At 51.9% G+C, this 13,128-nt stretch overlaps 2 protein-coding genes across 2 annotated transcripts; one reads left to right on the forward strand and one right to left on the reverse strand.

Moving 5' to 3' along the window:
• Positions 1 to 387: 387 nt before the first annotated feature.
• J4E87_008151 (uncharacterized protein) lies at positions 388 to 1,746 on the reverse strand (the record flags this gene model as incomplete). The annotated part of the gene is made up of 1 exon (XM_049379743.1): positions 388 to 1,746. One exon carries the CDS (start codon positions 1,744 to 1,746, stop codon positions 388 to 390), a length of 1,359 nt encoding a protein of 452 aa, XP_049230630.1.
• A 3,015-nt stretch (positions 1,747 to 4,761) lies between these two features.
• J4E87_008152 (uncharacterized protein) lies at positions 4,762 to 6,576 on the forward strand (the record flags this gene model as incomplete). The annotated part of the gene is made up of 5 exons (XM_049379744.1): positions 4,762 to 5,077; positions 5,127 to 5,305; positions 5,533 to 5,636; positions 5,687 to 5,776; positions 5,829 to 6,576. 5 exons carry the CDS (start codon positions 4,762 to 4,764, stop codon positions 6,574 to 6,576), a joined length of 1,437 nt encoding a protein of 478 aa, XP_049230631.1.
• Positions 6,577 to 13,128: the final 6,552 nt, after the last annotated feature.

Below are 13,128 nucleotides of genomic sequence, written 5' to 3' on the forward strand. Positions count from 1 at the left end.
TGGTGAATGCTACATCTTAAGCTCTAGGTCGATCATGATCTGCCCAAGGATACAGTCTTGTATTACCGTTCGATGACATCTTCGAGGATCAGTCGACGTGGGTGCCGGTCAAACATCGCGACTAATGGCAAGCCTCGGCAGTTGAAGCAGCGCTTATGTCATCATGACGCGCACTTATCTTCCACTCTTACCTAGGCACCCTCACGAAGTCAGAGTAATTACCCGCCAACCTATAGACACATGGTGCGCTTATGCAAATATGTTTCTATCGTGTTTATTGTTCTTTCTGTTATATACGTACAAAGCAACTGCAACCTACGCACGCCTGGGTATCCACCAAAGCAAGAATTGAACCAAAAGCTAACACGAGTCGTCTCACACGCAACGCTAAACCTCCTGAAAGACCCTCGGAGGCGATGCAGAACTCATCGACACCTCTGGCGCACCGCGCGCTTCGCTCTCTCTCGCCAATTGACTCGCGAACTTACTCTTTGCACGAATCGCCGGACCCTTGAAGTAAAAGATGTATACCGGCAGACAAAACAGCGCTGTCAAACCAAACAGTACAAGATACGACCTCTGAATACCTAGATTGCTGTACATGGGCTTAGTGTAAAGCGCGCACAAACCCGCAAGCAGATCTCTCATGAAGCCGTTGCCACCAGTCGCAGACGCGCTGTGTGGTCCGTAGGCGGCGACCATGTAATCGATGGACGCGTAGTAGATGGAGAAGTTCGCGACTCCAATGAGGAGAGTGGCCATGATGACGCCGAACCAGTGGAGTGGTGGCCCTGTTGCGACGAATGCGCAGACAAGCAGGCCAGCAGGGAGGAGGGTGACGAGCCACAGGAGTGGCTTGAGACGTGCCTCAGGTGCGAGCTGTTCACCCCGGCTACGTCGGGCATTGTGGCGCGCGATGATAGGGATAAAGGTGAAGTAGCCGATGATGTATGACACGGCTAATGCGACGAGAGCAAGCGAGATTTGCGTAGGCGTGAACGACCATTGTTGGAAGACGTAGCCGAAGCTCTCGAAGAAAGAGAAGATGAGCGCGTCGGCGATACCGCTCAGCAGCGACAGGAAAAGGACGATGGGCTCAGTCAAGAGCAGCTGGTATGGTCGAAACATCGTGATGGCAACTTCCTTGTAGTGCAGCCTGTCCCTCCATTTTTTGTCTTCGTTCGGTCCCCGGATGTTGATATTACCGCTCTTTCGTTCCTTCTTCGCGGCGTTGTCGAGCATCACAGGAGCCAGAGTTTCTTTGGCGATGACCCCATGAAGCAGCTGGGTGGTTACTCCAAGGATGAGCTGGATGTAGAAGTTCCAACGCCAACCCAGGAACTGCTCGAGCGGACCTCCGATAATGCCTCCAATGACTGACCCGAGACAGGAGAAGAGCGAACACCACAAGACGGCATATTGCTGCTCATCTTTGTGATACATGTCACCGACCATGCCCATGGTGACCGATCCACCAGCCGAAGACAAGCCGCCCATGATCCTGCCACCGATAATTCCGGCGAAGCTGTTGGACGTGGCGCAAACCAGGACCGAGATGTTCGTCAGCCCAAGAGAAGCTTGCATGACAGGCCAGCGTCCGAATTCCTCAGAGAACGGCGCCCAGAATTCGCAGCCGAACGCATATGCGACGAGGAAGGCAGTCATTCCCAACCGGGCGTTTGTGATGCCGAAGTAGTCGTTCAGCAGAGGCACGGCGTTGGAGTATACCGAGGCGTTGAGATTCATGCTGATCTGACAGAATGCGACCACGGTCAGAAGGCACCACTTTCGTTTTGTGGACCAAGCGTGCGCAGTGCGTTCGGGCGAGGTGTGTTCGTTGAGGATGATGGTGGGCGCGAGGCCAGGGGCCGAGAGTTGTGGCGCCAGTGTGGTTGAACTCTCCATACTGGTACGCGACTGCGCTGGGGAAGAGTTGGTGGAAGCCATATCAGAAGACATGAAGTTCTCTGTTGCTGTTATTTGTGTGTGGTGTATTGTATTGAAATGTATGATAGTAGTGTCTTGAGATAACTATCTTAGAAAGGGTGCACTGAACATGCGAGATTATATACTAAAACAGTAGGATTTCACGATGGATGCTCAACTTTGGATCGTCGTGAGTCACGTCAAAGTACTGTGGTTCTGTCGTTTCACGCACCATAGCTCATCCTATGGGAGAGGGCACATACTAAGCGAAAAGCTGGAGACCGACCACATGCACACCACAACCATGGTACGCAAGTAAAATCCAGTAAGTAGAGTAGAACCGGCATCGTTCGTGTAGTCATTCCACGATACTGCTAAATTGTAAGTATTTGTTGGTAATGCACCATGGGTGGGCGTAGTGGGCATGGACCCTGAACGTCACCTGACTTCGTCTTCCGGCAGGAGAGTAGTTGAGACACGGTTCCAAAAAAGAGTAGCGGGTTAGCTAAGTGTTGTGTTCAAGATCTTGAGTGGCAATCTCTATGCCCAGCGAGCGTCTCTAGTACCAATGATCAAGGCCCAATAGGTAGCACTTTGAGTTACAGCAGCCTTGTACGCGAAAGAGCAGCCGCTTCCCCACGAAGCAGTGTCACCATAGATTCAAGACCATGGCCTTTGTCGTCCTTCGGCACACCCTATACAAGGAAAAGGATGAACGAGTCTGCAGCCTACATTAAGATGAAAATGTGCAAAGTAGATGATCTAACGTCAAGGTAGGCTTTAGGGTGTTCAGAAAATTTCCTGCACGGGGTGGGCGCATGATATGATGTCGCGTGGCAACAATACAATGATCGAAGATCATGAATACGTTGCCGGACTGATGAACCGCTCATAGAAATGTCATAAAATATTCTTTATAATGCGTGGCAATGACGGTAAGATTTTGTTTGTGTTTAGCAAGGTTAATTCGAGGCCATTTTAGTACATGACGCCAAGAATACTAGACGTGCGGAAGTCCGTCGAACGTACACAGTACTTAATCATATGTATGGTTTCGGTAATGACATAGGATCTTGTTGAGTGTGAGGCGAACTCAAACTCAAAGTGTTAGCGCGTCAGCGCGTCATTGCGCCAATACTATGTACCAACGGCAGGGGGGTCGGGTTCGCGGGTAGGTACACCACGATATGTAGCGACCCAGTCCAGAACTGTATCTACACGTGAAGTAATTGGGCCTCGAGGTCGTACAATGCTCAACCTCTCGACCGCATCCTTGTACCTGATCACGTTCGCAGAAACCAGACGGAGATCCCGCCCTCCTCGGTCGGATGCTGCATCGATATTCAGGTAACCGTAATTACACGGTCGGCATGCTACTGGGGGTTGCAGCCTTCGTTATCGAAACCACACATCTTTCATGGTGATGCGACATGCCGATGGCCGGAAGGCATCGACACCCTGCCGCCACGGTACAGCCACAGTGGGCATTCTGTCCTCCCGCACGCTTCCCCGCACTAGGTGGATATGTTCGATCAGTAATGCGTGTATCTTGGCTTGAAGGTTTCCGCGGCTCGTTGCATAGTCGACAGGTGCGGAGGTACACCCTCAAGCGGACGGCGTGCCCGATGGACAGCTTGTGACAGCTACGCTGAAGCATCCGCGACAGGAACATAGGTGGCCTTCTAGAAGTTTGACGTGAAACCTCTGAGACTGACAGAAGTGTTGAGCATGACTGGACGTAGCGCGATGTTTTCGAAGCCGCGAAGGATAAAAGAACGCATGAACGTCAGACTTTCTGCCGGTCAATGGGAAGACGTGCGAAGGCACAATGAAACGGGAGTACTGCATGGATATTCCTGTGTACACAGAATCGAGCTGCGTCAATAGTCCAAGTGCTATAGTCGCAGAATTCGGCGCGTGCGGTGCTGCAACGCGGCCTGCGAAGGGTAGAGCACAGCACTGTACCTGCAGCCGCGGCATGCGGTCATTGCCGCCAGAACGAAGCGTTCGAAATTGGAGTTACAACGGAAGGAAACGGCGTGATGGTTTCTTTAAGCGTGTGTAGCGATGGAAACGCTTGCAAGCACGAAAACGTTGACGTTGGTGTGATGGTAGGAGCGAATCCTGGGGTACCTGGGAAATTGCTGGAGTGCCGAAACCTCCGATGTCTGATCTCGGCATGCGACGATCCAGCCCAGCACGAACCAGAACATGATCTACCCCAACTTCGACACTCTCGTCTCACCGGGTTTCCTACCGTTCACACATCAGTGGACTGCATGCTGACCGGCATGTTTGGAGGCGGACGTCAAATTGCTCTCCGCGGTCGCAGCCCGACAAGGTAGCAGCCTGTACCCCCGTGGTAGTCGTCGTGACACATCTCTACGCCATGGCGTTCACGCGTTCTGCTGCAGTCCTGCAGAGGACGCGATCCCTTCCCGTTACACTAAGAACAGTGACTAGCCCTGGTGGCTCAGTATCATCCGACCCTGCGATACACCTCTCATCGAGCAATCCCTTGCCGCTCAGGCCTCCCCGAGCCGCAGCTAACCTCGCCCTGTTGTATCTTTTACCAGACCCGACCCATGTGCAGGGCAGTTCTAATACCTCTTACGTCTTCCCGCTCTCCCTAGCAGTTGTGTGCCGCCCTGTTCGCCGATGGACATTTGGCATAACCTGTCCCGCCCCCTCGGTATCAGCATCCTTCAATCCTTCCGCTACACGGTCCCACTTTCGTTCTGTTAAGTAAGAGGAGGAGCCTGACTCTCAAATCCTCATACTTCACTGTCAATCGAAACTATCACTCCCGCTTGGTCCCCACACAGCATGATCACCATGCCGCCTCTGTTGCGCCCACGAGTACTCGATGGCACAACAAGGGCCAATCTCGACCGTCTCGGTGTCGCTTACATTGTTGTCGCCGTATTGTACACGCTGATACTGAGTGTCGAGCTTTTCTTCCTCCATCGACGTAGGGAGGCTTTTTGTTTGCAGATACGGAATATCAAGATCGTTTTCGCAGCGGTGCTTATGCTGCACATCTATCTCATCCTTGTCCTACTCGTCTATCCGTGGAACGGTCTCTTTCCATGCTCAGCCGAGTTCTGGATTATGTCAGTATTTCTTCCATCTGGCATGGCATTCTTCCAAGGTAAGTTTGAGGTTCAACGCAAGGTCCGATGCATACTAAGTCCTCACAGCATGCAATGCCAAGGTGCTCACAGCCTACGAGAGCCAGCGCCGTATGACACGCAACTTTCTGGAGGGTGCGCGCAAGAAGCGGATGTCGTATACCCCACTCGGCCTTCTCGAAGCGTGGCGCGATCTCGATGCGGCGAAGAAAGTATACTTTGGTACTTTGGTTGGACTAGTCCTTTCGGTATGTCATGTTGTAGTGCGTCCATGTGTACACCACTGACCGCAGCAGTTCCTGCCCGCTATCATGCTGTTCTTCGGTTCTCGCCGCTTTCACGATGCGTACGGTTTCTTCGGAGTTCCTACTAATTACATTGAATGCCGAAGAGGAGGTGAATGGTATGTTATCATAACGCAATTGCACGAGTCTTTCACTGATTGTGAATCAGGATTCCGTCGATCTTTGTGCAGCTATTCTGGACAATGATGGTTGGTCCGTGGATACTATGGAAGATCCGCAACATCAAGGACGTTCACTCGTGGGCCTGGCAAACGAGACTTGCCATCATTGCTGGGTACGTTTGTTCGCATCGACTTCATTCCATCCTGCTTACATTGCTTTCAGTCTTCCAGGAACGCCACTTTGGATCGCCTTCACGTACTCAAAGATGCACCAGATCCAAGACATCAACAAGGTGTTTGCACCAGCCGGGTGGTAAGTGAAGTCGCCTTCTCTGACCCGTTTCTTAGCTGACACCCCGATGTAGGTTTATACCATCACTGGTCGTTTGCCAACAGGTTCTCATCATCATACCACTGCGAGACGCACTGAGGGCCCAACCGAACAGACGATCATCAATCTCCGACACTGATTCGCTCACCTCCAACCACTCGCAACTATCCGGGAAATCGACTACCATGATCTACACCAAGGAGATCAAGGCCAAATCGTCGATGCAGACACTGGAGTTCACTATCGAGCAGAACATCGAGCCCCTCATCGCCTGGGCTGCTGCACGCGAGTTCACAGCCGAGAACTGCATCTTCCTCCGTGAAGTGCGCAACTTCAGGAAGAAGTGGGGCAGCCTCAAGGTTGTTACCACTGCTCAACGGCGACAGATGTTCAACGAGGCGTCTCTGCTCTTCTACACACTTATCAACCCCTTCACCGCCGAGGCTCCGATCAATATCGAATACAAGATCTTCAAAACTCTACAAAACATGTTCGCCGAAGTGGAGTTCGACCCGTATATGCCGCGTGCCCAGACACCAGAGGAAGCTAAGTCACCCGTCGCCAGAGACAATGTCGTATGCCCATGGGAGGACACATTAAGCCGGCCAGCGAGTATCGACTCCAACATCACCTCGTCCTCAACATCGAGCACCAGGTCGATAGTCCCGAGCGAGTTCACAGAAGAGGTGTTTGACCCCGCCTTTGAGAGCATCAAGTACCTCGTCTTCACCAACACCTGGCCGCGCTACGTGGAGCTCGCAGGCAAGCTTCCGTCGGCATGATTCAATGCCTGCGAATTATCGAAGCCTGATTGTATCAGTGCCTTGTAGAGCCACACATCTCATTTCCTTAACACTTTTGTCGATATAAAAAGGGTACACAGTCCTTATACACCACCACGCAAAGCGTGGCTGCGGTAATCTCAGTCTCTACCATAATCATTCTCCGGATAAGAATGCTGTTATATAGTTTCCTTGGTTCGCTTCTCGATAGAAATACCCTCAATGACATGGCGCATCTTCTTCTTACCTTCCATCTTGACTACGTCATATCTTTCCACCTGTGTTACTTCACAACGTTCACTCACACCGACACAAACATGCTGTGGCCTGAACAACAGGCGCCTAAAACGCCTGACGATCTAGACAGCCGTGGATCGTGAGGCTTGTTTGCCGCTCCACCCCTTCCATTCATGCGATGAGCAGCACTTCGACATTCCGGAACGAGAACGATCCTGCTACCTGACACATTGCACGTCAGGCCGCGTTTGACAGGACCCCTTCCGGTCGGCTCCTAGCCCTACACGCCAGTTTCGACGTTGTTTTGACAGCTGAGCGGGGCGACCCAGCCAAAAACGGCGGAAGTCTACCAACTGTAGATCGTAGATCGCTTTCACACGACTCGACGAAGCTCACGATGCTGATCGTTATCTCATCGAACAACATCAGCGGACTCGCCGACACAGCCAAACATCTCGCTCTCATCCCTCCGACTTCACCAGAAGTCCGGGGAAATAACTGCCGCACGCGACCGTTCCTGGCTTCGCTAACGCACCTCTGCGACCTACGCCGCAGGCCCCCAGTACTCCTATACGGCACAGCACCTGGGCACGCACGCCACCAACAGCGCCTTTCCCTTCTCCCTTCCGTTCATCCCTCTCCTGGGCGAGCATAAAGACGGCTCGCCGTGCTGGGACTCGGCAGCTGAGATTATGCATGGGGCGCGTGCGTTGTTCGGATGGAGAGAGATACCGGCGCTGTGGTTTCGCGTCTTGGGGCGTTGGATGTCGCAGGTTGGGGGTTTGAGAAGGGCCCGGGGACCGAGGACCGGGATGGTGGGCTATGGAAGAGAGAGGATGAAGTCGAGTTAGTGACTGGAGACGAGTATAGGCTGTTGTGGTTGTGATAGTTGTGTGAGTTGGTGGTTTCGCGTGTCGTTTGTGAGAGCTGCCCGGGCGGAGCCAGCTTCAGCGTGGCCGCAAGCACGTTGAAGTTACGCGCGCTATTGGCATCGGAGAAGCACCTGCAACGGGCCTCTCAATGTCCGCTGCAGAATTCTGCGCACGCGTTGCCCATGTGGTAGTTCTGATGCGGCGTGGTTAGCGGGAGGTGCGATGCCCTTTCAACGACTCGGTATACACGCTAGCATGACTCATGGCCCCTAGGTCCTTCTGACTGTGCGGTGCCTCAGCCTCCAACTCCATCGCCAGTCGCATTCCCCTCATTGTCATCACCAGCCATCGACATGATCAGAAGTTATACGTAACGTTGAGAACTGGGTCAACATTTGCGACACCTCGCCTGCTTACTGCGGAACCGTACCTATCCATGGATGTACACAATATGTCTCTCGATGAGCCTCCCTCTCCCATACGCCTTCTCCACGCCGTATTACTTTACGATTTCATCATCCCACGCATCTACTTCCCCTAGTCTTCCTTACATGATAACGCAACCATCACCCTCCTTCTTCTTCCTCCCTCCCCCTCGCGACCTCTGAGTCGGCGCTCTAGTCATCGGACGCGGATACGTTGGCTGAGCCTCCGCGGTGGCCCGATTGCGGTTATCTTGAACTGGACGACGGCTGGGCTGGTTGGGCTGGCTGGGTTCCGCCGATGCTTTCAAAGGATCTTCTGGACCGCGATGGAATAAGCCGCATTGCCAGCAACACCCATGCTTGCAGTTGCTGCACGCCGTCACGCGTGCGTGGTCTTGTTCAGAGGCACCGTCACCGGCGTTCGGGGTGCCGCAGGTACAGCAGTACCAACCCATCGCGGGATCGAGGTTGGTGCTGGGCGTGTGAGTGGTATAAACTGGAGTCGGCTATACGGGCAAGCGACACGCAGTACGCCGCTCTCTTAGTCGACGGTCAGTAGATGAGCTAGTTCAGTGGGTTCGCGTATAAGAGGTTGTAGAAAGAGGAAGCAGTACACCGAAGACGACGGCTTTATGCGAGCGGAAGCATCGCGCGCATTCACATTGCGGATTACAAGGTCGCGTGGCTTCTAGCTCTGGATGTTACTGCTATTGTCCTAGATGCTCCATGTGCATCCATTGCAGATACGGCTGTCGCGTATATTTGATAGTCACTGAAGGTATGCTCACGATACAGATATCGGATTTGCATCCTCGCCGACAATCTCACTGATGTCTACAGCTCTTCCAGCTCAGCGCGAGTGATTTATCTTTCGACGTCTTCGCCTACTACACGCCTGCTTCCACCCGTTTCTTCAAGCACTGCTCAGAGAATGACGCAATTTACTCCTCTCTTTCTCTTATTCCACCTTTCTTCGCTGTCTCTTCTTTCCACTCCCGTAGCTATCTTCTCCCGTAGCTATCTTCTCCCTTCGCATAGCCTCCTTCGCGTTCCATATCCCTACCAATTTGGCAGCTTGTTGCGCGGCAATTTTCGCGGCTGGGCGGTCAAATCCGGCATTCGACGACAAGAAGGTGGAACTGGGAAGTTCGGGTATTGCGTTGTGGTCGTAAAGTCTGTTCCCCAGACATTCGTTGCAATCGGCTAGTTTGTGTCTGCAGACCGTGCAGCTGGCCCCTTTATGAACATTATTGTTGATGCGCCGTTTGCATTTCTCTTGACAACATTTCCAGTCTATCTGAAGTCGTTTTGCGCCTTGCTGTTGATCTTGGTTCTGGAATGCATTTGGTCGGAGATAGTGTTGCAGTTCGTGACGCGGTATCCCCGACATGCTGGGTGCAAAGAATGAATGTGAATAACGGGCATGTATAGATATCTGGACAGGAAGCGCGAGCGTAAGTGGTGAAGAGGCAAGATCATGGTAGGCGTATGTCTACCGAACATACTACTGGTACGCAGTCACAGCGCGTAGACTCAGAAACGCTGCGTCAATACGAATGTGCGCTATCATAAAGGAGCGGAAGTCTGCTTCGAACGTTCAGGTTCTGTCACTCCCACATGTTAGTCAAGGGCGAGATGCACTCAGACGTTGGGGCGGACCATGGTGTCACACTGCGACTCATTCAAACTTCGACTCACTACAGTGACGTATTCCAACAAGGACAAGACCATGCTTGAGATGTATTCGCACGATATGCCGATACCGAATCCAACTCAGCCACTGCTGTGAAGGAGTAGCGATTTATCCCCTCTCAACATGTAATTCTGAAGAAGTCGATGTATTTTAGGGTGCGACACATCTTTGGCACTCACATGGCGCGTTATGCAGTACGCGATAAGTCCACTCACGAGGCGTGTCACCTCTCACGTACATGTGCCCCACATATCATCACGCATTCAGTGAGAATCAGGACAAGATATCAAAAGTGGCATAGAAGACAATATGCAAGAACAGGTTTTCTATTCCACCTCTGCTATCTAAGCTCCACCCGTCCTGACTTCGCCAATGTCAATTCCCTTGTGGCAAACTACCTTTCCACGCCAGACTAAATACTACCAGCTCCGAGTGCTTGGTTTGAGGAACCCTGTCATACTGTCAGTTCGGGTGATCGGAAAAGAAGCAGATTCAGCACCTACTCCGCCTGGATGTCGCTTCCTAGTATGTGACAGATCACTGTACATCGCAATGAGGCTTGTCTTCACCCGATATGACACAGCCATTCCGGCCTTGGCTTTTTCTCTTGAGAAGTGCTTTACATTGTGGGCACTTGTCACCGATAGTGGCTGTTTTCCCCACGATAATCCATTTGCAATTACTGCAGACCCATTGTTCTTTCCCTCTACGCTCATCGGAACGCTGAGTGGAGTTTGGCATTGTAACGTTGTCTACAGATAACTCTTAATGTTGTCGCGAGGTTACTCGGTTGGCTCGGAAGTCTCGATTCGGCGTACGGCTATGATATGTTGAAGCTGTAGGATGATGAATAACGTGTCGATAGGGTAGTGGTGATGGACGTAAATAGATGACTTCGAGGCAACGAGATTATGAGGCTTGGAGATATGTAGTGGGTATGTCGGGGTGTTTGAAGGTTTCCTCGAGTGATAGTAGTCGTAGGCAATACACCTATGGCGAGAGTTGCGGTAGCCGAGTACTCGATACTTTGTCGACGAAAATTGAAGAACAACGATCAAAGGCTAGAATAGGTATGTGTGCCTGTGTATGATAATGGTGATAGAGGCTGCTGAACGAGAACTCGTAGATATGGAAACGATGTAGCTGTGTGTTGGCGATATGTGTAGGAGGATAGACGTCGAAGCTCAAATTTATAGCAGCGCCGAGATGACAGGTTTACATATTGTCACTTCACGGGGTTTCCGTCATCAAAAGTCACTCATCGAGTATGACGACCGTGACTCAAGAGGTGCTATGACTGCGATGCAATCATCGAAGTGCATGGACGTTATACAAGCCTATACCCTGTGAGAAAACAGCGCATTCCAGTGTTGAGTACATGATCTTCGATAGCCGCTGTGAAGGCACTCGCAGATTCGAGTGGTAGTGTTCGCGCATCATTGTGGCGATGTCGTGGAGGTCACATTCGCCCTTTCGATATTTACATACACATGTCGCCGCCAAAGACTTATCCTCAAATCATGCGATGAGCCTCTTTCGCTTGCTATCTCTTTCCTCTAGACGTTCCACCCCGACTGGTCGAGATCTACCACTTATTGTAACCACTCCACATCAACGCCTGAATGGATCATTCACACTCCGGTAAGTGTTCAATACGGGAGCTATCACACTTGGCAAGCAGCGCCTCGTAGGGTCTCCAGTGATGATCGACTGTTTTGGTATTGTGGTTGATGGAGGTTCCTGCCTTCTGCCGCGATCGAGGTATGAAGTGGTAGAAGTTCCTGAAAACTAATAACCCGATCCGACCGCTACCCTGCAAGTCAGGGATGCGAGTGAACTCCGCGTCTTCTTCCTCTGTCGATATGATGTGTTCTAGCGAAACTAACGGCAGTGTCCAGTCGCGCTCGAAGATTGGCAGAATGAATCGTAATAGAAGTCGAGTCGGGACCTGGCGCACCAGCTTGGCAAACTCTTGATCATCTCGGACCTCATCTCCACGAATGGTATAGCTGCGCAGGGTAGGGCATAGTTCGGGAAAGCAGACTCCTTGAGTAAATAATGTAGTCAGATCCTCGTCGCAAATTCTGTCGAGCACAATGCACAGGCTCGTCAAATGCGATGCCCGAATGCGGAAGTCGGAAACTTTTCGGGTCCTCAGTGCAAGTGTTAGATGACGAAGGTTGTCGTAGCTCAAAGGAGTGAGGCTTTCAGGGATGTCGCCAGTGTGTTTGAAATTGTGTTGGTGTTCACTGGACAGGAGGTACATAGATTCGAGTCTTTCTGCCAAGTGTGTATCTCTGAGGACGGTTTGAATGATCTGTATAGCTCATCAACACATGTAAAGGACCCCCAAGCAGGTGACGGAGGTAAAATGCAGGCAAGTATTCAAAAATTACCATTGGACGGTTGAGGAGTCGGACTTACGTGCATAGGGTCAACAGCCTCGCTGTAAACCGTGCCGACCCACGCCTTCTCACCTGCATCATTAAATGTAAGGCTGAGGCTTGCGATGACACAAACCAGATGGCGGATCTTGGGGGCCAGGCGAATAATTGCGACCAGTGTTTCCGAGCGGGTATCTCGAAGCCATGCGCAATGCGCATGGAATTCGTCTCTTCGAGAATCGGCGATAACACTCAAGTGATGCGTGTAGCCTTCTTCCGTGAAGAGATGGTAAGGTGAAAGAGTTAGATATGTGAGCCTAGTCGAGATTTCAGGTAACTCGAGAAGGGCAGCTAGGTTCCGTAGTGTCCCTTCTTGGCACTTTGTTGGGAGATCTTCCAAGATCCAAACGAAGGTCTGCCATGCCGCCGTACGTAGACGTCGACAGGTCAACCGAATGTTGTAGATGTCGGGTCTCTCTTGTTCGCTCCAGTAGTCAGGCTCGAGACAAGCGAGATTTTTATGACGCTGGCGAGGTACGAGATATGCGAAGATTTGCTCGTGGATTTCCAACGGCAGGGTTTCGAGGCTCGGCATGGCGAGGGAGGGCTACTTCGGTGTTGGCTGCCGGGTTGAGCCGTGTAGACTACACAGAACTTTGTGAGTGACAAGCAAGATGGTGGCTCGATGTGAGGGGAGTGTCAGGATCAGCTCCAAGCTGTGGATGTTGTAGTGCCCTAGGTATGGCGTGCAGATGCAATGCCGATGTGCGGCACAGCCCTGCTGGCAGAGTCATCATGCCAAGAGGTGGCATGTAGCTTCGCGACTGAACTCGATCGGATCTCGCAAGAAGCGCTTTCTCGGATGCTCTAGCATTGACGCGAGCTCTAGGTGGACAACGTCGAGTGGAAGCGCTGGAGGTCATGGTGAGGTGGTGGTCACG

Source organism: Alternaria ethzedia, assembly GCF_023757985.1.
Source record: "Alternaria ethzedia strain BMP 0044 chromosome Unknown scaffold_24, whole genome shotgun sequence".
Classification (NCBI taxonomy): domain Eukaryota; kingdom Fungi; phylum Ascomycota; class Dothideomycetes; order Pleosporales; family Pleosporaceae; genus Alternaria; species Alternaria ethzedia.